Source organism: Nesoenas mayeri (genome assembly GCF_963082525.1).
Source record: "Nesoenas mayeri genome assembly, chromosome: 1".
NCBI lineage: Eukaryota > Metazoa > Chordata > Aves > Columbiformes > Columbidae > Nesoenas > Nesoenas mayeri.
The window spans coordinates 25,155,563-25,177,712 of record NC_137541.1 but is presented as its reverse complement, the minus strand read 5'-3'; the positions used below and the strand labels follow the sequence as shown (position 1 = coordinate 25,177,712).

At 37.6% G+C, this 22,150-nt stretch overlaps 1 protein-coding gene across 1 annotated transcript in view; it reads left to right on the top strand.

Annotated features, from left to right (window-relative positions):
* CPED1 (cadherin like and PC-esterase domain containing 1) overlaps positions 1-22,150 on the top strand; it is a gene marked incomplete at both ends in the record, with an annotated part of 145,322 nt that overhangs the window by 79,057 nt on the left and 44,115 nt on the right. Inside the window, 1 exon segment of the mRNA XM_080364016.1 lies at positions 851-1,019. Within this exon segment, the coding sequence (XP_080220142.1) occupies positions 851-1,019 (169 nt within the window).

The following is a 22,150-nucleotide window of genomic DNA, read 5'->3' as shown; positions in this document are numbered from 1 at the left end:
AGTATCTTTTATCTTATATATGTATATACTAGTAGCGTATTAGTATTTTGTTATTTTATTAAACTGTGTTTATCTCAGTCCATGTTCCTCCCTTCTTTTTTGATTCTCTCCCCTATTGGGGGTGGAGGGGGAGGGGGTGAGTGAGTACCTATCATGGTTGTATTGCTAGCTCAGGTTAAACCAAGACAATCATTTCAAAAGAAGCTCCCGTAGAATTATTCCACCCAACATTTTAGTGTTTCAATGTTAAACTGCCTTAGCAGTGAACACAGATATATATGAAAAACTTAGGAGATTTCTTCCTTGTAAAAGGAAAGCAGAGTAGCAATATGTCCTTTACATAGAAAAATAAAAGCTCTGGATGTGCAGGTTCTATGTCTGTCAGCATTTCTCTTTTCCCTGCCAAGGGAGGAGAAGCACAGTCCAGCTTTGCTCTCATCTCTCACTCTGAGCAGTTCATTTGAGACTCCATCACGTTTGTCTAGTGGACAATTTCAACAGCTAGCTGACACCTCTGATCTTGTTTGTCTCCCTGTTGACTTCACCATGAACATGGACCTGCCAGAAATTGTTATCCCTAGTGGCTTCATTCAGAGATTTCATGTCCGAATTGTTATCACTGAAGCTGTTTTCACTTATTTTCACTGTATTTTGTGTTCCAAAAATAATTGTAAATTGTTACAATTCTTGTTTTACACTGTTTTTTATTTTAAATCACATGTATCTTGTAAGAGAAAGGAAATATTACCAGTAGAAGGTTCAAGGAGCAACTCTATCTTTCATAGATGAAGTAGTGTAAATCTTTGTTTCTTTAGTGTTTATTCCTCTTCTTTCCTGTTTTACCTTGCAGAATTGCTAACTACCCCCTTGGCCTTGGATTGAACAAAGTCATTGTTCTTGTAACAGATGATTCTCAGCCCAGTCCTCAGGTTGTGAGCAGCTACAAAATTACAATTTATCGAGAGGACCGCCCTAGTCTGCCTTTGTTTGATGACTATGTGATGTGTGGATTTGTGCAGGTATTATCTCTATTTTCTTTTGTTATAGAAATTAATAGTGAATTTAACCAGTTTCTATTCATCCAGTGGTACAAATTAGGGTATATGGGCCAAAGTGAGTGTAGAGTCAGTTTTGGTGAGATTAGAATCTGAGTCCTAAATGCTATAATTGTATGAAATACAGCATTTACACAACTTTTTTGGATATAGAAAGTCCAGCATAAATACCTGTTACAATTAACATGCGTTTGAGAGCTCCAGGTTAATTAATCCTTACTTTAGTTAGCCAAAACGTCACTCATCAGAGAGCTGTTGTTTGCCTGTGAGAAAACAGTCCCTCAGTACTGTGCAGTGGGCAGACTGCAGTGGTCATAACTATCTATGGCAATGGAAGCATGGAATTTGTTTTACCAAGAAAGATATCTATTATGACAGTGTGTTTATCACTGTTCAATACAAATGATGCTACATAATTTATGAAAGAAAAGTGTTTATTCTAGAAGAAGAAAAAACGCAATGAAAAAAACCCACCGATGACTCTGAAGGAAGTGATGATTGTTGCCTACATTACATTTTTCCAGGTATAAGCCTGGGAAAGCAAATAAAATACTCCTAAAAAATAACAATCCTTAGGAATCAGTGGTTATCCTGAATGCAAAAAAGTCTGTCCAACAGGGCTTAGGAAGCAACAGGTCGAGGAGGGTCTCGGGCTGCACTATACATGAAATTGAAAGGAAGATAATGAAAAAAAGGAACAATGAAACTTTCAACTAGTGAAACTACAGTGATAAAGGTGTTCTTCATAAGATAGAAAACCTGGGACACAGGCTGGAGCAGAGCTGTTTGAATTCCAGAGTTTGAGGACTAAAAGTTGAGACTTGATACAATGGGTAAAGATAAGCCAGTCAATTCAAAAGGGAAGTGACATGGTAAATCATAATGAAGGGCAGTGCTTTTGCCTGTGGGATTTTAGGCAGATTAAAAGATTTAGTAAACTCATTCCAAATATTGGAGCATTCCAGAGGAATATGTTTCATCACTATTGATTCTGCAACCATGAAGCAGGATTTTCAAAACCATAGTGTTCCAACTGTCATCCAGTCATCCATGTAAAATGTGGAATCCTCTCTTTATCTTCTTTATGAAGATCTTTATATATCAATATATGCTTTTTGTGAAACTTGTTTTCCTTCTCTGGTTTCTTTCTATATACTTCAGAAGAGTATGGGAGACCAGGGTGGGAAAAGGCAGAACAGTTCACATGATGGGACAGATCAACAGGGATTTTTTTTTTTATTGTGGAGAAATAAGTACTGAAACTTACAACAGGAGCCAAAGAGATTTTAAATGTTGATAGCAAATTGTATGTTGACGATAATTACCTCAATCTGAAAATCAGAACTGTCAGAGAAAATGCTCATAGCAGTCATAGCCTGCTGCCTGTTGATCTGAATACCTGATTATGGTGCTGTCTGGCCCTTTACCTATTTGTTGTATCTTCTCTTACACTTATCTTAGAAGCTCAAAAGGTCAAGGACCATCTTGCTCTTTGTACTAGCTCAGCACTAGATCTTACAGTTGCTATAGTAATACAAATAAGATTAAAAATGTAAAATACGTAAGATTTCAGTTTAGGTGTTCAACAATTAGCTTGACACATTAGGTGTGAATTAGTATGAAAAGGAGAGTAGCAATAGGTTGAGCTGGTGTTACACTACTAGAAGAACACACTGACTGGGAAGATGTAAGGAAAGTTCCTCTTATCATCCAATTTAAGGCATGTGTCTGAATGTAGGAACAGAAATTTGACCTCATACACATCCTCCCACGCTAGAGTTTATGCTGTTTTTAATGTTTTATGATATCATTTCTGAGACTGTGTATGAATCTTTGAAGTGCTGTGAAGGCAAAGAGATCTAGAATGATAAAAATAAAAAATGTTTTAGAAGTTTCTTTTGATTGAGCTCAATTTTCTGTTCATCTGTGAATAACTAATTAATATAATTGTTCAGAATTAGGGAGGACTTCAAGAGTTCAGAGTAAAGTGAGATGAAAAGCATTCTTGTAGTATCTAATGAGAGCTGTGAAGATACAGTATGATATTTTAAAACAATATATTTTTTAGATATGTTAAAGGCAAATTTATCAGAGAGTGCATTTAAAAAACAAACAAAGAATACAGAATTTAGGTGCTTACATTTTGTTTTTTAGGTCATTACATTTTGGTTTTTTAATCAATAGAAAATTTAGGTCATTACATTTTGCTTTTCATACCAGGGAACATTATGTGTTCTTGCAGGGGGGTTAATACACCCTGATCAATGACATGAATGCTTGTTCTCTTAGTAACAAGACACCTGTTTTAGGAGCAAAAGAATAAATGCAGCATGAACTGATGGAGTCTCCTTTGGACACTTGACTAGGCACAACTGGGATCACACATGGGGTGCGAAAGGTCACTGACAGTGGTGTGGTCTTTCTCACAGAAAGCTTCAGCTAAAATTCTAATCCAGCAACTTTTTTTTTCCTGACCTTCTTTTATGTTTAATCCCATTAGGATATTCAGGTTTCACTGCAAGATGATACTATAAGGAAGGTTACAATAAAAAGACAGTGTGGGATGTTGTTTCCAGTCTTCTAACGATTCTTATGCAGCTGAATAATCCTGGATTAATTTCAAGGCTACTGAGTTAAGAAGTGTGTGGTTCCAAGCCTTACAGCCCATCCAAGGGGAAAAATTATTGTCCTCTCTACTTTTTGATAGCAGTTCTAAAAGCAAATTAGCGAGGGATAAATTGTGGCATCACCATAGCACCTTCAACAGCTTTGGTTGCCTCTCACCATGTCTTCTGCATTCTGACAGTGTTGCTTGGACTGCAAAGAGGTTATTGGTTTGTGTTTTAACTTAGTTGTATGAAATTATTGACAATATTAAAATTAAGTGTCCTTGAGAGGAGTGGTGCCATCTTATTATCCCCTCTGAAGCTGTGATACCAAGATAGGCAGAATACAAAGCAAGCAGCAAAAAACAGTGAGCTCTTAAGATAGGGATATCAGCATTACCCTCCAGTGAAAGATCCCAGACTATGTACACACTGTCATAAAGAACAAAATATTCTACTCATTCTTGCACTGCCCATTATCTTTAACATGCAAACAGATTTATCTATGCCTTACTTGAAATGTGTGGATGCTACCTCTCTCTTTGATTGTTAATCTTTGCCTAGTTGCAGTAGTGGAAAGTACCTGGTGTTTAGGGAACCTTCTTTGACACTGTGAACTTTTGTATCTATATTGTTCTGCCACCACATGATTTTTTGGTCTCTCTCTCTTTTTTTTTTTTTTTTTTGTTTTGTTTTTGTTTTGGTTTGGGTTTTGTTTTGTATTTTAGTAATACAATTATTTATTTGGCTCTGCACTTCCATTGTAAGTAATAGATAGTTAATATTATATTTTATAGCCATAATGTGTATCATTCTCTTTGTCTGTGCATTTGCACAAAATATGAAAAAGTACTTTCCAGAATCAGTGCAGCACAGTGGGTTGATGCTCTGGCTGTCCTACAGCTTTCTCAGGTCTGAGAGAACGAACTTAAAGGAGAACAGCTTTGAAAACTTTCCTGATTTTTACAGAACACCTTATTCTTAACTACTTTTATCCCCTGTATTTTTATAAGCCCTTTAATCATATTAATTTCCTATAGTCCAGGTAGCATAAGCAGTCCAATAGAGCTGATAATGAAATACTGGTATAGTGTTGCTGACTCTGTAACCCCAAATGGCTGCAATGCAGCTGGCAAAAAGATGCCAGCAACAAGACGTTGATTTATCTTTCTGTCTACTGAACTTCCACTGATGAAAAAAAGCAATTAGGACCTCAGCCTAATATAATAACTATATTTAACTTTACTATTGTCTCTGAAGGGTAGAGATGAGAAAACTCTTTAGAAAGGAAGAAGCCTTTTAAAACAAAATCAAAGTAGTTCATTTCTTTAATGTAAGATATGAGAATATTTGTAATTTTTCAATTCAAGTTATAAATTTCCCAAGGAAAATAAAATGTTTTTACTTCATTTTAAACTGTGTGCTATTAGAGTTACAATGCCCTTCATACCAGACAGTAGAAGTAAAAACTGTCAATTATAGAAACAACAGTTAAGTCTGCCTAGTGCTTTCATGCAAAGATTTCGAAGAACCTTGCAGAAATTAAATTAAGTCCATGAAATAAAAATAAAAACAAACAAACAAAACCAAAACAACCAAACAAGCTTAGGACAGAAACACAGAACTTGTCCTACAGTAGAACAGGCCTGAAGCACATTAGTCTCTTCAGTATTTCCCATTAGCTGCCCTAGATCCAGTTCGACCCCCACTGCAAACCACCCATCTCTTCTGTCCATAGGTCATTGCAGATGCCATGTGCAGATGCAGTTTTGTAGTGGTTGTTGTAGCAGCAGCTAAACTCCTTGGCAGTTGGACCAAAAGTGCATCTCTGGAACTGAATACACAGCTTAATTGTATCAGCAACCAGTTTGTATCTTATTTGCAAAGTGAGTTTATGTCCCTTTCAGAGAATCAAAGAATATCCATTATGGGAGCAGTCATGCATTACATTCTTCAGTCTTCTCAGATCTAGAACTGGTGGGAGTTTTTTCAGTGGTTTTGAATTTTTCAGAAAACAGCAAGAAATGCCCCAAACTTAAAAAATAGTTTGAGTCTATTTTTTTTTCTTTTGCTATATAAAGAACAGCATATGTTTTCTTCAAAAGCAGATGTTTTGATTCAAATAGGGTTATTTGATTAAAAGAGATTGAAATTTGCAATTTATAGTAGTGTAGATCTCAGTTACTTTGCAGTCCTGAATGCTAGCTTTTTTTGAGGAGAAAGTGGCTGGGACAAGCAAAAAGCTTACTCATTACTAGATTTGAAATGCTCAAGCCTATACTTCAAATTTTCTTCAGAAACACTGGTGAGAGCATAATATGACAGTAATTTTTTCCAGGAGTAATGCCAACTTAAGCATCCCTTTCCCTGCCTGCAGCTACTCATGAACCAGATGAGAGAACACCTTTTTTTTTTTCTAATGGGCTGCTTTCTAGGATAAGGTTCCCAGTTGCTCTGTGTTAACACGAGGGAAGGGGCAGATGAAGGGGCAGGAATGAGCAGCTGGGCACAGGTGAGTGGTAGTGACTGCTGCTTAAGGCAGCTTTTGCTTTCTTCATGAAATAAATTCTTATTGAGATCAGGTTTAAACTCTTGCAAGTGAACATTAATAGCTATAGCTGTGCAGAAAACAACAGAGATCTGGCTTTAAATAAGCAGGAGCTTCATGTTCAGAAATTGTAGAAGGGATTTAGGGATGAAATGCACAAACCACTGGAAGTACATTTTCATTGCTATTTATCTATTAAATAAGGCGCACATTATTTTCTGTTTTATATGCCTGCAATCCACTCACCAGGAAAGATGAATCAGTGTTCACATAACCTTGAGGAGAAAATAGAAATTCTGTAGCAAACAGAATACGTTGTTAAATTGGAGGCATTTCAGATGAAAGCCACAAAATGCTTAGAGAGCTAGAAGAGAGAAACTGCTGTAAAAAGAAAGGTGAGAACCTGTATCTTCAACTGCTGAATGTCAACGTGATTCAATTAATTTCAGGGGAGCAATTCTAAATTACATTGTTGGAGCACCTGTCCTGACAGAAACTTATGGCTAAGTTCTCTTCAATTATATATGCCAGGCAATGTTTGTGAGCCAATTCGCTTGCATAAACTACTAAAATTGTTAGTAATTTTCCTAAGTATTCATAGTCAAAAACAGCTCAGGAAAATCCAAACACTCGACATTTTTAAAAGGTTCTACATATCAAGGTGTGTAAGATCACCATTCACTATAAGTATAAAGTGAACAAGCACCTAAATTTATAACACAACTTGGTGCTTCTAAAATGTGTATTTATGAAAATATAGAAGATAGAGGTGTGTATAATAGATACACTGAGCTAATTTGCAAGTAGATTGTTAATTTCTGTGTGTATCTCAGAACAAAATGTTTCATTAAGTTAGCATATTCTGGCTTCATTCACATCTATACCACTCAGGAAAGAAGGTTTGCTGTGCTTTCTTAACTATAGGAAAGATTTTTGTGATTATTTAAAGCATTGCTTTGTAGATAAATCAGAGGAATAATTAACCATTTTGATGGATCTCTACATTTATGCTGTTCTGTGCTGACCTCCTTTTGGATCTAAATATCAGAGATGGAGCTGTTAGGCTGGTGTCTTAGTCAGTGACTAGTATCTGTTGCTTTAAGGAAAGGTCTCAAAAGCTCAACAGAGCATAGATCTGTCCTTTGGGGGAATTAGTGTAACACCCTGTGTTGTCTCTAGAAACCAAACACTCGCTTCTTTCACCTACACAGCTGACTTCGTACACAATCTGCACTATCATCTGGTAATGACAGGTTCCCACAATCACTGTTTACTGTCAGACATCTGCCAGGCCCTGAACAGGCCACAGAGAGAAAATGAGCACAACTAGGGCATAAGGTGGGAAGAATCAGCAAAAGAATAATGTTTGGCTGTGCTTCTACTTAGTCATCTCTTTCTCTAAGTATGGGATGAAAATTTGCTTTACAGTTTCATCCTGTGTCTCCAGCAGGCTGTGCTTGACTGGGACCATCAAAATACTTTCCAGAATTTTGGGGATGCCACACTACAGTGCCCAAAATTTGAGGCTCAAGTCCATGTTGGGTCCAGCTGCCTGGATAAAAGCATATATTCTTCCAGTTTACTGCATCTTGCTTGCACTCCTAATTTTATATTAGTTGTGCTTATAGCTAAGTTTCCTGTTTAACATGTGATACAAGATTAATACCAGATACTGTCCAGGAAATGTCTCCAGCAGTATCAGGCAGAGGCTGAAGGGAGCGGATGTTTCCATTCAGCAGCTACATTTGTCATTATTATGATGCATTGTACACAGTAAATAGTGTATTACACAGATCACTCCCACTTGCCATGAGTGCTTTGGGACAAGCCATGTGAATGCTGATTCAGTAATTCAACAATTTTAAACCAATAATGACTGAGATGACACCATTTTGTTTATGTTCATTAGGCAGAGGAAGTATTAGGTTGCTGCAGTAATTAGCCCTTTAAGAGAAATCATTTTTTAGGCAGCTTTCAGCCTTCATTTTTCCTATGCTCCTTTTCCTTGGGCAGCATTTTGTAGTTAAGAAATTCTTGAATCAGGAATGGTAACATTCTTCATCACCACTGAATTTATTAACACCACATAGGGTAGTTTGTAGCATCTCCTACCTCAGCAATGGAAAATTTAGTGTCTTCTCTCCCTCCTTTCCCTCTTCTCTATGTTTGCAATTGAGTAGAGTCTTACTAGGAACATCCCACCATTTCAGACACTCACATCACATGACTCTTGATTTGAAGGGCTATTTTGCTATTATGCTGCTGTAGAAAATGTAATTAGTATATCATTATGTGAGGAACAAAAAGATAAACCTCAATGCCCTGACAGAGCTGTTTAATTATTTTGTGTGTTCAGAGTGTGCTCCCCCTTCATGCAATTACTTTTGTCATGTCATGGGTGTGCGTGACACCTTAAAGATACAGAAGATGAAGATCTGCCTGGGAACTAGCCAAGCAGAAACTCATAATTGCATGACTAAAAATGCTAGGGAGTCAAATCCTGACCCATATTATGGTGACTGGTGAACAAGATCCCATCCTGGTGGGGTGTATCATTGGACATTTCAACCTGAGAGATGCCTTGCAGTACCTGCTCTTAGGGTGCTGCAAGATGGGGAGAGCTGAGACAGATACAATGCTATGGGTGCAGATTCTGGAGATACAGTGCTATCTCCGAGCCCATCAAAAACTGCTAGTACAGAATGGACTAGACCCAGGTTTTTCTGACTCCTTGCCTTTAACCACAGGATTGAAGTATATTTTTAAATAACAGCAGTGAACCATTGTGGGTGGCTGTGAAAGGAGACAGACAACAGCAAATACAGGATAGGCAGTTTAACTCCTTGGAGAGCACTGTTCTCTGGAAAAACTTAATAAAAAAATGCTGGGTTTATATAATTCTTTTTAGCTATGGGGTTTTGTTTGCATTATCAGGCAATTACCCCACATATTTAGAGCAGATTTCTGTTTATGCTCTTTTTAAAAAATTATTATTATTTCAATATAACACTGGCTCAGTAACACCACTGGAATCAATTACATTTTGCTAGAGAACTGGTAGTAGTAACTTCTGAAGAACACTCCGTGTAGTAAATACTTTTTTGTGCTTATTCTTGTTTTTTCTCCCTACCCTCCACAGAGGCTTCTCCATGAGCTTCTGAATTGTGGCCAGGCGAGGTACAGCTTGATGGTTGGAGCCCTTCAGGGAAAAGGGGGAGCGAGGTGCTGGCATGGTCTCAGCCTGAGACCAGCCTGGAGGCTGAGGGCCTGGGGGCTCCTGACCCAGCCTGACTAACCACAGGAAGGTTGACTCCATCTGGCTGCCCCTGCTGGCTTCAGAGCACTGCTGGAGCCGGCCTTAGGCAGGCAGAGGCAGCTTCTAGCCTGTGGCCCTGAGCTGGGTGCTCTTGAGATGCACCCTGTGTGTCGTTTTTGTGATGTGTATAATAGTAAAAGAAGAGAAAAATATCCCTAATCCAAGCCCTTTGAACAGGGAAAAGACTCCCCCTGACTTCAATGTACTTTGGATCTGACCTAACTAGAGTTATTTTATTAGCAGGCAGGGTCAAAAAATGAGTCTGCAGAAAAGAAAATATGCCTGCTATCACATCTCCAGAAATAATAGCTCTGCTTTGATTATCTCAGCTTTTGATGCTAGTGGAATTTATTGGTGAGATTTTGCCATTAGAAAGCTGTAATGTGAAGTAGAGGGTATAGGTTGCTATGAAGATGATATAAGAGGAAGACTAATCAGTCATAGTAATGACTCCATAACTCTCCACAGTAATTTTTCTGGTCTTTTAATAATAATCTTAGAATTCTGAGTTGGTACAATAAAAGCAAAAAGGTTAGTTCTGGAAGTCAGTCATATGGTACAATAGAACAATAGAGACTGATGTGATTTATTGTTGTGCTGTGTAAAGGCTATCACCACTTTTGGATATATGCTCACAATGCATATTTGAAATTCAGATAATTCTCCCTGTGCATTGTTTTGGTAAAGAGAAGGTGACATGACTGAAATCCTGCTGTGGGTTTCATGATGTGGCATAAGGTTTGACCATTTCTGTTCTCATTCAAAGAGCCAATGATGCTGTGGCACAAAGAGCGGTTAACAGTCTGCCACACGAATGCTGGGAAATGGGATAAACCCATGTGTCAGTGAATACTTGAAACAAAACCGAGACCTGAAGGTTTTATCACAATGTGGGGCAGTCCTTGCGTTCTGGGCCTATCCCAGATAAAGTGGAAAGTTTGGTCACCTTTGTTTAGAAGCTTGAGAAGTGGCATGATTCATGGACCAGAAAATTATAGAAGTATTTAGCCTAATTCATCATTCTAATGTCAGTCAGAAGTAGTTGCACCTAAGTTATAGGGCCATAGATGTTTCATAGTTTCATGTATGAAAACTTGTGGAAAGTCAGAAGCCAAGTTCCTTTGTCAAAGTTCAAGATGCAATTAAGACAATCCATGTTCTTGATTATTTTCTTTAATTCCTCAGTAGTTTCTTTTGGTAGAATGTTCTTAATTGAGATCCGAAATAGAAAATTATTTAACTCATTAGCTGGTTTGTCTGATTCTTTTCTATATAAAGTTATGAATACATGGAACAGTTTTTACTGTTTTAAAGGGTTCTGGTATTTGCCTATGTTGCTCCTAAGTAAGACAGTGAAAGCTTATTGCACGGCTAATTATAGTCAAATTAATCTGGTTTTGTGTTTGTTTAATAACTTGAAAAAGAGCAATACATTGATTAATTGAGAGGTATTTACTATGCAAGATAAGCCTAACAGCAGAAGGACAATGTTCTGCTAAAATCAGGAAGCCAATAGGCTTCTTTCCACTTCTCTTTCTCCTTTTGGAATCAAGGTAGTTATAAAAACAACCACCAATATAAGAAAAAAGGAGACTCGTATTTGATATACTTTATTTTGTAAGTATCTTCACTGAGAAAGTGAAGTTCGCAGTACGTAATCATTACTATTTCTGCAGCTGTAGAATCTGTCTGTATCCTACAGAGAGTTATTATGCTCTTTACCGATGCCTCTACAGTTTATGTTTCAAAGCTGAAATCCAGGGCATTCACTATTGACAGTTCAATTACTGTATGCTTTTCAGTTCACCTCATACACTGCTCTCAAATTCATCAGAAAATGTGAAATAGCGTGTTGAATTTTCCCCTTGATGATACCACAATAGATATGAAAGAAGAGCCTTCAGCATGAGGCTTCCTAAGTGTTAACAGATCATGAAAATTGGCAACAACTGTTGTGCTGAGTATCATAATCTGCAAGAGGAAGGCCAGCAATTCCACAGTGATGAGAAGAGAGCACTTGGTGTTTGGGCTGTGGTCACATTTGCCTTTCAAGTCATTCAGGCCTCCATAACACACTTTGTGGGAGAAGAAAGCTGATGCAGCTGCCTTTGCTAATCAGTCAGTATGACCCAGCCCCTCGGGGAGGCAGGCAGAGGCAGATATGTACTGAGACACACAATCCTTGCTGATTAACAGTGAAAGCTGGTAAAGTTACTCTCTAAGCCTGTCTGGCCCATCAGCTCCAGAAATGTAATTTAGATGATTATCTACATACCCATTAAACCTTGTGACCCATCGCTAGTCTGTTTGAAGTTTGCCTGCTTAAACTTGCTAATAGGAAGAATAGAAGGATTAACTCAGAGGTCATGAAATAAGAGAGCAGCAAAGAAGATGACAAAAGAGCAGAGGAAAACTTCCTACTGCATGTATTTGGTAAGGAGAAAGAACTACAGTACCACAGTCATCTCAGCAGCTACTGCTACTTTATGGAGCAAGTGAGCCATCTGGAATTCAGATCATTTAGTACTTTCAATCTATTTTGTTTGGCTGCACAAATAAAATGTACTACCTGTGTGATAAATGTTGTTAAATTAGGTGCTTACAGAACATAATGCAACATATCTCAATAGGGCATAGAATGCCCAATGTGTCATGATAAGTGTTCCTGATTTTGCTCAGAGTTATAGCAGGTAGATATAAAGAAGGAAGAATTTAATTTGAATTGGTCACATCAGAGTAGTCACAGTTAGGTCAGAATCAAGGCCAGACTTGTTCCCTTTAGGGTAAGAACCTCCCTCCATTCATTACAGGTGCTTGTGAGTTTAACCATTGTCAACAAAAAGCTTATCTTGTGAATCTGTTTCTCATTAGTCAAACTCAAATAAATGTAAACATTTATAATTATCTGTATAAATTAGTCACAGGATGTTGCAAGAAAGATAGTAACTGGTTAAAACTAAATTTGTAGACAAAAGGTGGGATTCCTTGAAGAAAACAGAATGGAACACATAACCACTTCAGTAAGGGTGTCCCAGGGGTCTGACCAGTTACTGGAATAAAAAGAGATTGACCTTTAAATGGAGTCTGCAGGTCATTTACCTGCTTTTGCATATACTATCACCCTTGAAATGAATCTTAACCCTTTTGCTAAAGACACAGTCAACGTGCTGATGAAAAACATTGGTTGGGGGCACATTTCAATGTATTTCAAAGAAGACAAAACCATTTCACTAGTGCTATGTCTAGATCCCTAGGTTTTGTAGTATGAGATCTTTTTATAAAGAATTACTCTGGTCTACTTTGTAATACTTTTGGAACATTTCTTTATGTGATTTTTGTTGATATAATAATGATTAAATATAGTTCTGTTTCTCATTTTATTGTGTTGAATCAGGCATATTTTCCAACTGTAATCTCTGTACATCACAGACTCCTTTCATTTATATGCACAACTCTGTAGGAGAGACAGCAATATGCTAGTGGGGAAAAAAATAGAATGGTATTCAGTACTGGGGCAATTCATTTTAGAACTCAGGACTTAGTTTTTTCAGTGTTCTTAGTAATTTTTTTTTTGTGTGGCTGATACTGGAAACTCACATACTTTCTGCTCTGAAGCTGATGCCTGTATTTTGCAATAAAATGCATCAATTTTAAAATTCCACTGTAAGCATTACACTGAAGCTGCCTTGCACAATTATCTGGTTAGAAGTATTCAACATTAGTGTCAACCACATTCTGAATCTTCGGTCTGAAACTGTCAGCCTCTGTGTGTTGACCACACTGGCAGTGGTTTTCACCTTGAAAAACATATTTTCCCAGAAGTTTTAGAAAGGAAACAAATTTCTGTTGCTGATCCTGAGTCTTCCATTGAGTGACATGTGCTCAGCTGCTTGCAGCCAGACTGCTTCAGAGGACAGAAGTTATTCATAAATCTCATTCCACCAGTGTTGTCTGAAAAATAAAATAGATGCCAGTATCTGCTGGGAAGCCTTGTAGAAAGCAGATCAAAGGCTTCTGGAGATTATTTAAGAAGGACCAGTTGTGAATGGCTTAATGTCTGAGCATGGCATGAAACAGCCATGACAATGAGCCATCATACAAAGAAATCCTCAGGGCTTCAGTAGAAAATTTGAATAATGTGTGGTACAGGTGGGCTGATGTCTCACCCTGTCATTCTGTTATTCCTTTGCCTTTAAATGAATATTGCCCCCTCTGCCTAGACCTCTGAAAAGGGGGAAAAAAATGTCTCAAAGATGCTGCAGAACAGAGCCTTTTCCACTTACACAAACTGAAGTACCCGTTGAAGATCCATTGTCTTCTCTAGGTCATTTGGTTTAAAGGGTCTGTGAATCTGTGTAATTCACTTAAACTGTGGCCAGTGTTCTGGCTAGTATTTTTACTTTGAGAGTTTATCAGAATTAATCACATTCTTTGTTGTATCCCTGTTCCAGGTGTGAGAAACTGGATTATTTTCATTAGAATTATCTGTTTTATTTATTTCTATCACTCCTATGTCCTATGGGATGCCTTGATATATAAAATACTAGGAGACAGCTGCAACATCCCTCAGTTCTTACCAGTCGTATGTTGGCATACAAATAGTGCCTGTGCTTTCCTATGGAACCATCCCATCTATGTTTTAGGGATTTCTTTTCTATTCATTTTTGTCTCATTATTTTCTTCTTCCTTCCTACATTCCACATGTGGCTATGTTTTCAGCATGGATGGCAAGTACAACAGCAAAACAAAACAACTCAAACAACTTTAGAAGTATCGAAAAAGGGGTTAAAATTTTAAAGAAGTGGCTATCCTGGTATCTCAAAGTGGGCCCTGCTCCTTAGTTCTCTTTTTATTGACCTCAGTGGTATACAAAGGCACCAGCCCTTCCCTGGCCACACCATGCTCTGCTGAGAGAAGGGTTTAGGGCTGCTTTCAGTCACTCAGGTCTCTTAGTCTGAGTTCCTCCAAGGAAGAAAATGCTTCAGCAGGGAAGTTCCCAGCTATGGCTTCTTTAGTAAAGAAATCACTTTAGAAAAAATCAAGGAACCAACTAGGAACTGCTGTGTGAAAAGGATCTGTAGAGAAGAGGAACAGGGATCAATTGCCTCCTTCTGCATTTCTCATCACAGCAGAAACTCGGTATCATGCCTCCAAGCTGCTGATCCCAAAGGGACTGGGACTGTGCATACTTGTCAGTTCTGTGTAAGTGCTTAGTATGCTGAATATCATTTTTACACCTTAATGCACCCAAGTGGCATGAATTTCAGTACCTCTATCAAACTGTCAGTGTTTCTGGCTGGTCACCTGACAGGTTAAGGTAACTCCCATATGTTGCTATATGAATGCCGTCTATAAAATATGTTGTCCGAACTCAAAAACCCTACTGATACTCCTTCTGATATCTGTCTCCATTGCACTATACCTTTCCTAGTCCAAAAGACTCGTGTTTTTAATGGTACTAAGCTACAGATGAAAAAAAAAAAAAAAAGGGATTGAGAAAGAAATTTCTTGAGGATTTATCTTATTTTAATTAAAATAAAAACATTCCTAAGTAAAATTATTACGTAGTTTGCCATAACAGCATTATCAAAAGCATTATTAAGACACGCAATGCAACAGCATTATCAAAAGCATTATTAAGACACGCAATGCTTGACAGAAAAGTTGCACAATTTGTGTTTAGTGGTTGCTGCTGCAACTTTTTTTGACACAGACATTTGATACTTCAGAATTTTATTGTGAGAGAGGGTGGATGTGATGGAAACTAGTTGTGATGTTACCAAAAATCTCTAGAAGCTGCCAAGTAAATTCAAGGCAAAAAGGGAACACTAATAGAATGCAGGAACTGAGCAACAATATGGTGATAGCAAAAAGAGACAGAAAATACTGGAGGAGAGCTCTAATCCCCATGGCTTGATGCAGTTTCAGAGGGAAAACGTGAAGATATACTGCTTTTTTTCTGCAAAGAGGTACATTTAACTTCACACACTGTGGATATTTACACTGATAGTGAGATAACTTGTTCTGAGTAATACCATATGTCTCCAGCTTTACAGGCCCAAAGTCTTAAGTAGAATTTCTTGAGTCTGGTATGTGTATAATTGTATCCATGTTTACGTTTATCCAGTACTAAACCAGGACAATCAGTACTTATTTATTCCTAAAAAAGAAACATATTTGTACTGGCTATCAATGTTCATGACTTTTGACTTCTAGTTTTTTTGTTTGTTGTGTGGTGGGTTTTTTTTTTGTTTTGTTTTTCGTTTGTTTTTTTGTTTTTGTTTTTTTTTTTAGAATGACATGCTTTGATATTTATGAAAAATGACCCTCTTCTTTCGATAGGAAAAAATAAATGCTCTGTTTCAATTCTATGAGAATTATTACATTAGCAATTTGGCAAAGCAGATTCATTGATTACACAGAGCTGTTGATAAATATTAAGGAGTTGCTTATATAGGTATGCAATCTTAATCCTCTCTTAGCTAGTTTTACACTGTGATTTCCTGAAGTCTTTGCAAATTGATTGAACGTAATAATCTACTAAAATAACCAGAAATAACAAAGAAACAAAATATCCTCTTATTGTTTCTTCTTGTCTTTCTGTCTTTTTTTCAGTCAATCTGTCCACCAGTAACATTTACTTGCTTTGTTTGGGCAAATGTTTGAGGAAAATATCTTTTAGGTCCACCATTGATGTCCTTTCCACAATGAAAAAAATGCTAGTCTTCACTGGCTGGTAACATCATAAAGTCTGAGCAAAAGTTTTGAGGCAAAATGTGTCAAAGAGGAAGAACAGATGAGAGTGGGAATGGAAATGGAGGTCAAGAACATATATGAGAAAGACAAGAGTGAGAAGATCTATTTGTCATTGATGTTCTTTTTGGCTTGGATTTTATCATGAGAGATAGTGATATGGGAGCAGAAAAAGAAGACAGGTAGTTTCAGAAAGCACCTGCAGTGGATTTATAGTGCATGTATGTGTCCTCCATTTCCACCAGGACAGAGGACAAATAATTAAAAGACAGAGAAAATTGCATTTGTATGTTTTGTGCTGGAGTGACTGAGCTTTTATCTTGTAAGCATCATAGTTGGGTGACTATTCAGACCTCAGGTTGTGAATATCTTTTCCACTCATTCATGAGCAGAGTAACAAAGTACTCGGCTAGCTATAGTTACCCTGCATATTCCTTTAAAATTTCTTCATAAAATATTTTACCAGCAGTATTAAATCAAATGCTTTCAAGTATTCTGTAGCTGTTTTACTCAAGGAAAAGAAAAATATATATATCTATATATAGTCAAGGAAAGCTTTACATGATCAAATGATAATCGAGCCATTTTTTATTTTTAATAGTAAAATGCCTTAAAATATTACACGGTGCACATTATGTGTTTTGGCAAATATGATTTTATGGTTTTGCTTTCCTAAGTTCATTGGTCAGCACAGAGCCTTCTTCTGCCAGAAATCTGCAAGATATTCATTTTTGTTATCAAAACAACCACTCCTTTTACTGTTCCTTTTTGTTTACAATTAAATACACTAAGTTTTCCCTCTGACAAGCCTTTGTATTCTTTGCACTGCGTGAGTTGACAAGCCTAACCTAGGAGTAAACACAATATGTGGATTCCTCTGGCTGATTGTGCAATGAGAACAGAGGCTAATCTGAGGTCTTCATGAGGATCTGGAAATCCCACAATATAATTTGAGAAAAAAATGTGCACCAAGAATTTTGTATGTGTAGTTGATCTTAGGAAAACATCAAAAAAAAAAGTGCAGATAGATGATGCAAGACTCTCTTTTAATCTTAGCATTAAAATCTTAGGACATTTCCATTCTTTAAAGGGTATGGAATGATTTAGAGGAGGGGCTTTTTTAAGCTAAAATTCAAATATTGTGGCTGAAAACTTGAAATCTAAATGGAAGCCACAGGCAGAGCCAGTCATGGGCAGAGTCCCTGCCTATGGCTGTAAGAGATATATATTTCAGCAGTATGCATATTCTACACCAGTAAACAAATGGCAGGAACATATGACTGAAGAATTTATTTGTGTTTCCATAACCTTGAGATCAAAATACTCTAGATGGGCTACAGTGACCAAAGGAAAGTACTACAGTTGTCCCTACAAGCAGCAATTTCACTGAACAGAACAGCCACATGAGAGCATCCACAGCAGTAGATCTCAGTCCCTGGCAGGTGCATTTACACTGGTATTTCAGTACTTTATTTCTGGTATTCAAAGCTTCTTGTCTGTGATAACCTCTGCCACTGCTGCTCCCTATTCATTTGCACATTCACCCTTCCACTGTAATATTTTGAGTGCTACAGAGGTTGGAGAAATTAAAGCTCATGTTTAGAGCAAAACTAGCAAAATAAAATTAATAACGGTACAAGATTATGGGACTTTGTTTCTCCTGGCTTTATAGAACTTAAATTTTCTTCTCTCTTTCTCCTTTTTCCTTTTAACTTTCTCACTTTTCTCATTTCTTCTAAGAATTCTGCTGCATCTTGTTAGGAGGATGTATATGGGTCGAGGGAATGAGGTTGCAATTTGCTCCTAGTGAGGTGATGCTCCCAGTCATCCACCTCCCCTGAGGGAGCAAGTACATCTGTCAGCTCAGTCACTGGAAAAGTTCATACATCGCTTTCACTCTCACAAGGCTTCCAGATCTCCAACTGTAAGAGGAAAGCAGGTATAAAGAAAACTTTCAAACTTGCAATGCAAATAAATCGGGTATGTCCCAAGCAGAACTGGAAGAGGAAAACGTAAAAGACGTCCACATTGAAGGCATCAGCTAAACAACAAGCAAAGCACTGTTCAAGAAACTCACAGTTTCTCACAGTGTAAGAAGCTTGCATTATGTATCGCTATTACCAGTTCTTAACTTGCAGTAGACAGGATAAAATACCTCAATTTTTATTTTGGAAAAAGGTTGCGCCGAGGGATAAAAGGGTGTTTGGCTCACAGAACCCCATCCCTCATCAGTCCCTTTGAAAAATCCACTTTTGCATGCACCGATTTCAATTCTGCACTCAGCTTTGGCCACACATTTCAATGAGATTTCAACGCATGACTAGGGTGTATTTTCAAAACCAAAAATAACATCCAGAAGTCTTTTGGAAATATGTGTGATGAATAGTGCATATTCCAAATTACATGAAGGCAAATTCAGACTGTGAGACATGGGGCCTTGAAACTTCCAGCAGAGAAGCTGACACTAAACTGCATTAAATTCTTGCATGTCAAAGAAGGGAAAGTGTTAGGAGGATGGCAACACAGGAGGGGCTTGGCACAGTTTATTGTCTTTATTTTACTTACATTAATGTATTTCTTTTCAGATACATTGTATGTTTTATGATGACATTATGAAGCATTTTACTGTAATCAGTAATGACGTGCATATTTTTTCCTAACAGTTTGGGTTTTTGTTTGTTTGTTTCATTTTTAAAAAATTTTATTATTGCAAATGAGGACTGAGCTTGCATTCAGCTGTTGCTGTGCCAGTCTGGCGTAACCCCACCAAAGTAACTGAGGCTATTGTAACTGAGTACAGACCGTAGGCTTGTGCAATTTGCAAAGCATCTGGAAACTTTAATGGATCAGAGCCAAAATCGTAACTCATAGTTATTGCTCTGATTATGTGATGATTTTATGACATATAATATCCCATTTTCTTAACAGGAGTCTTTTAACTGCAGACCTCTGGGAACTGGATATTTCTGTCTCTAACATTTGTTTGTAACTAGCTTGGGTAAAGGTTTTATATTGAAGACCAGGTAAAATATATTTGTTAGACTTTGAATCTAGTGCTTGAGTATGACCAACTTTTAACACATTACATAAGTAGTTCAAGCATTCAAGTCAGTTTCCAAAACAGGACTGAGAACATTGTGACACACCTGACCTTAAGTAAGAAAAAGTCATGAAGGACTGAACCATTCATTCACTGTCTGAAAGACTGAGGTATTCCCCTTACTAATACGATTGGCCGGGAACCTCAAAATTCCCATTTGAAATGAGTACACCAGAAAAATGGAACTCAACAAGTGTAATGGCTTTTTTAAAATACCTCTGGTTGTCTTTAGGAATATAAAGAAACTTAACAGATATTTCTTGCTTTGAATGTTTGCAGTGTTAACCCTAGGTCTGAGGCAAGATCTTTTCTGTTGTTGTTTGATAGGTGGTTTTTGGCACTTTTCAGAAATACTTGACCAAATTTCATATTCCAATTATTGTATGTAACTACATATTCTATTAAAACAAACACACATTAAAGCAAAACAGAGGCTCAGTGGAAGGCATAAAAAACTTTTATTATCACCTTGGCAAGTTCTACAATCAAACATGAATAATCCCTTTGGAAATTAGTGATAACTGAATTCAGAAATACTGATTCATCATATGTTCAGGCTTCCCATTTTTCTACTGCTGCCTTGGCTATCAGATGTCCAAAAAGACTTTTTTTGAAGGCTGCTTCAGCAGACTAGAGGTTGAGAAATTTGGTGGGATTTTCCATGAAGTGAACCTTCAACCCAAAATTTTCTTCTGCTTCTTCCAGTCTTACCCCAAAATAAACATTGCAGCTCCCAGCTTCTGTCTGTTCTGCCTCTGGCCCAGTGGTTTCCTATCTTCCTTATTCTGAATAACCTTCTCCAGTTGTTCCCAATCTGCTCCAGGTTCTTCTCTCTATAAATAAAAATAGAGATGTTTTTCCTTATAAATCTCTTTTATCTGATTGGAGAGAAGAACCGGCTTCCTGGCCTATAGTTTACCTAATGTTTCATTGGTGAGGTGAGGTTCAGATGGCCTGAATGCATGATAGGTACTGCTGTGTCTTCCTCCTGAGTGGCTGCTGCCCTTCATGAGAAGTGTGACACCACCTTAGGTAATTCTAATGACTGCTATAGATGGCCTTAGTAGTTCCTTCTGAATCATATTCCAGAGATCATCCTGGATCAAAATACGTAACTGACTAGCCAGTTATCAGAGAAACCTTCTGTTATTGATTTGTGAAATTAAGTTCTCCACAGTCCCAAATCAGTATAGTTGTGCTAAGGCAACAGTGTCTGCAATTTGATCTCTTATATAGCTGGATGATGGATTGGTGTACAAAAAGATGATTCTCTGTTACCTTAAATATCATGTAAACATAACTTCCCAGTGAAGGAAAATTCTACTTATTTGGGATTTTATCCAAGATAAAATATTTGCAGTGTCAAGCAGATGTCAAAATTTGTAATTATCTTTTGGACTAAATTGTCAGTGAAGGACATCAATCACAGATGGAGGCTTCGTGAAGGAATAGTGAGACAAAACTGGATTGCTGAGAAGGTTGTTCCAGCTTGTTCATTCCTGAAGAGGTTCAAACCTTTCACTGGGACACCATTGTCTAGAGGTGTGTTAAGCAAATGGTGGGATGCACCAGCTCTCTGCTCTATCACTTTCACTTGCTGCTGGTCAGCTGTTTCATTCTGGCTCCTCAGCAGAGGTGCAGTCACTTCTTGTATAAATGTTTGTAGACAGTTTCAAAATAAAATTAACTAGGTTTGCTAGATTGTGGTATCTGGAATTTAAATTAGTTAGGAGCCCTCAAAAAGTGACCTATCACCTCTGCCTGCTTTGGGCCTCCCAAAGTCTATTCAAACCTAAATTATTCTGTGAGTCCGCAGGTCCAGAGTCCATGAAACTTGATTGAGTGCAAAGACTGCTGAGAATATCTCAGCTACATGGATGACTTCACAGTTCAGTGAAGGACATTGGGCACTTTTCAAGCCAGAATCCATCCTGAAGTGTATTAGTTTTTCTGTTATTCCTGTGAACACAGCATCTCCCACCTCTTTTGTATGTGTGCCACACAGAGCAGAACAGAGAGTACTTCCACTGCATCTAGCAGAATTTCACCTATCTTTGTAGGTATGAACTGACTGTAGCACTTCCACTTTGCTAAATACCACAAATAATATACTTTGTGACTGCCAGCTGGCAATCAGACGTACAAGTGGATATAACCCATTAGCAGGGACCCTAGTTCTAGTTGGAGACTGGACTTGCTGTGTATGTCTCCTATACATGCCTGCAGTGAAGTTTCAGCCTCCGGACCTTTGGCACTGTAAGGCAGGAGCATCATCTGCTGAGCCAGACTGCAGCTCCCCACTCACCAAGCTAGAAGTTGTGCCAAGTTTCCCTTAATGTGAAACTAAATGTGAAGCAAGATATGTCCTAATACTCTCACCAAGGGTTAGTTCAGCAGAGAAGGGGAAGCATTTCACTAATATTGCTTTTCTATTCTCATACATTTTATTTTTTAACATTCTTATTTGCAGTTTTGTTAACCACTGTTTGTTTCTATCACATTCAAATAAACAACTCGTCTTGCTTCTTGACTAGTATTCTGACATTTTGAGGGAGAGAGTTCATTAAGGACCAGAGGACAAAATATATGCCTTCGTATTATGTTTAGTCAAAAACTCCACTCAGAAGAGTTAGACATTTGGTCATATTCATGTAAAAGTAACTGGGATTAGTAATCAGTACCTTATATGAATGAATATTTTTTAACATTTTTAATTAAAATGAACATAAATAATCTGGAGTTTTCTGTTATCAGGTCTTTTGATTAAACATC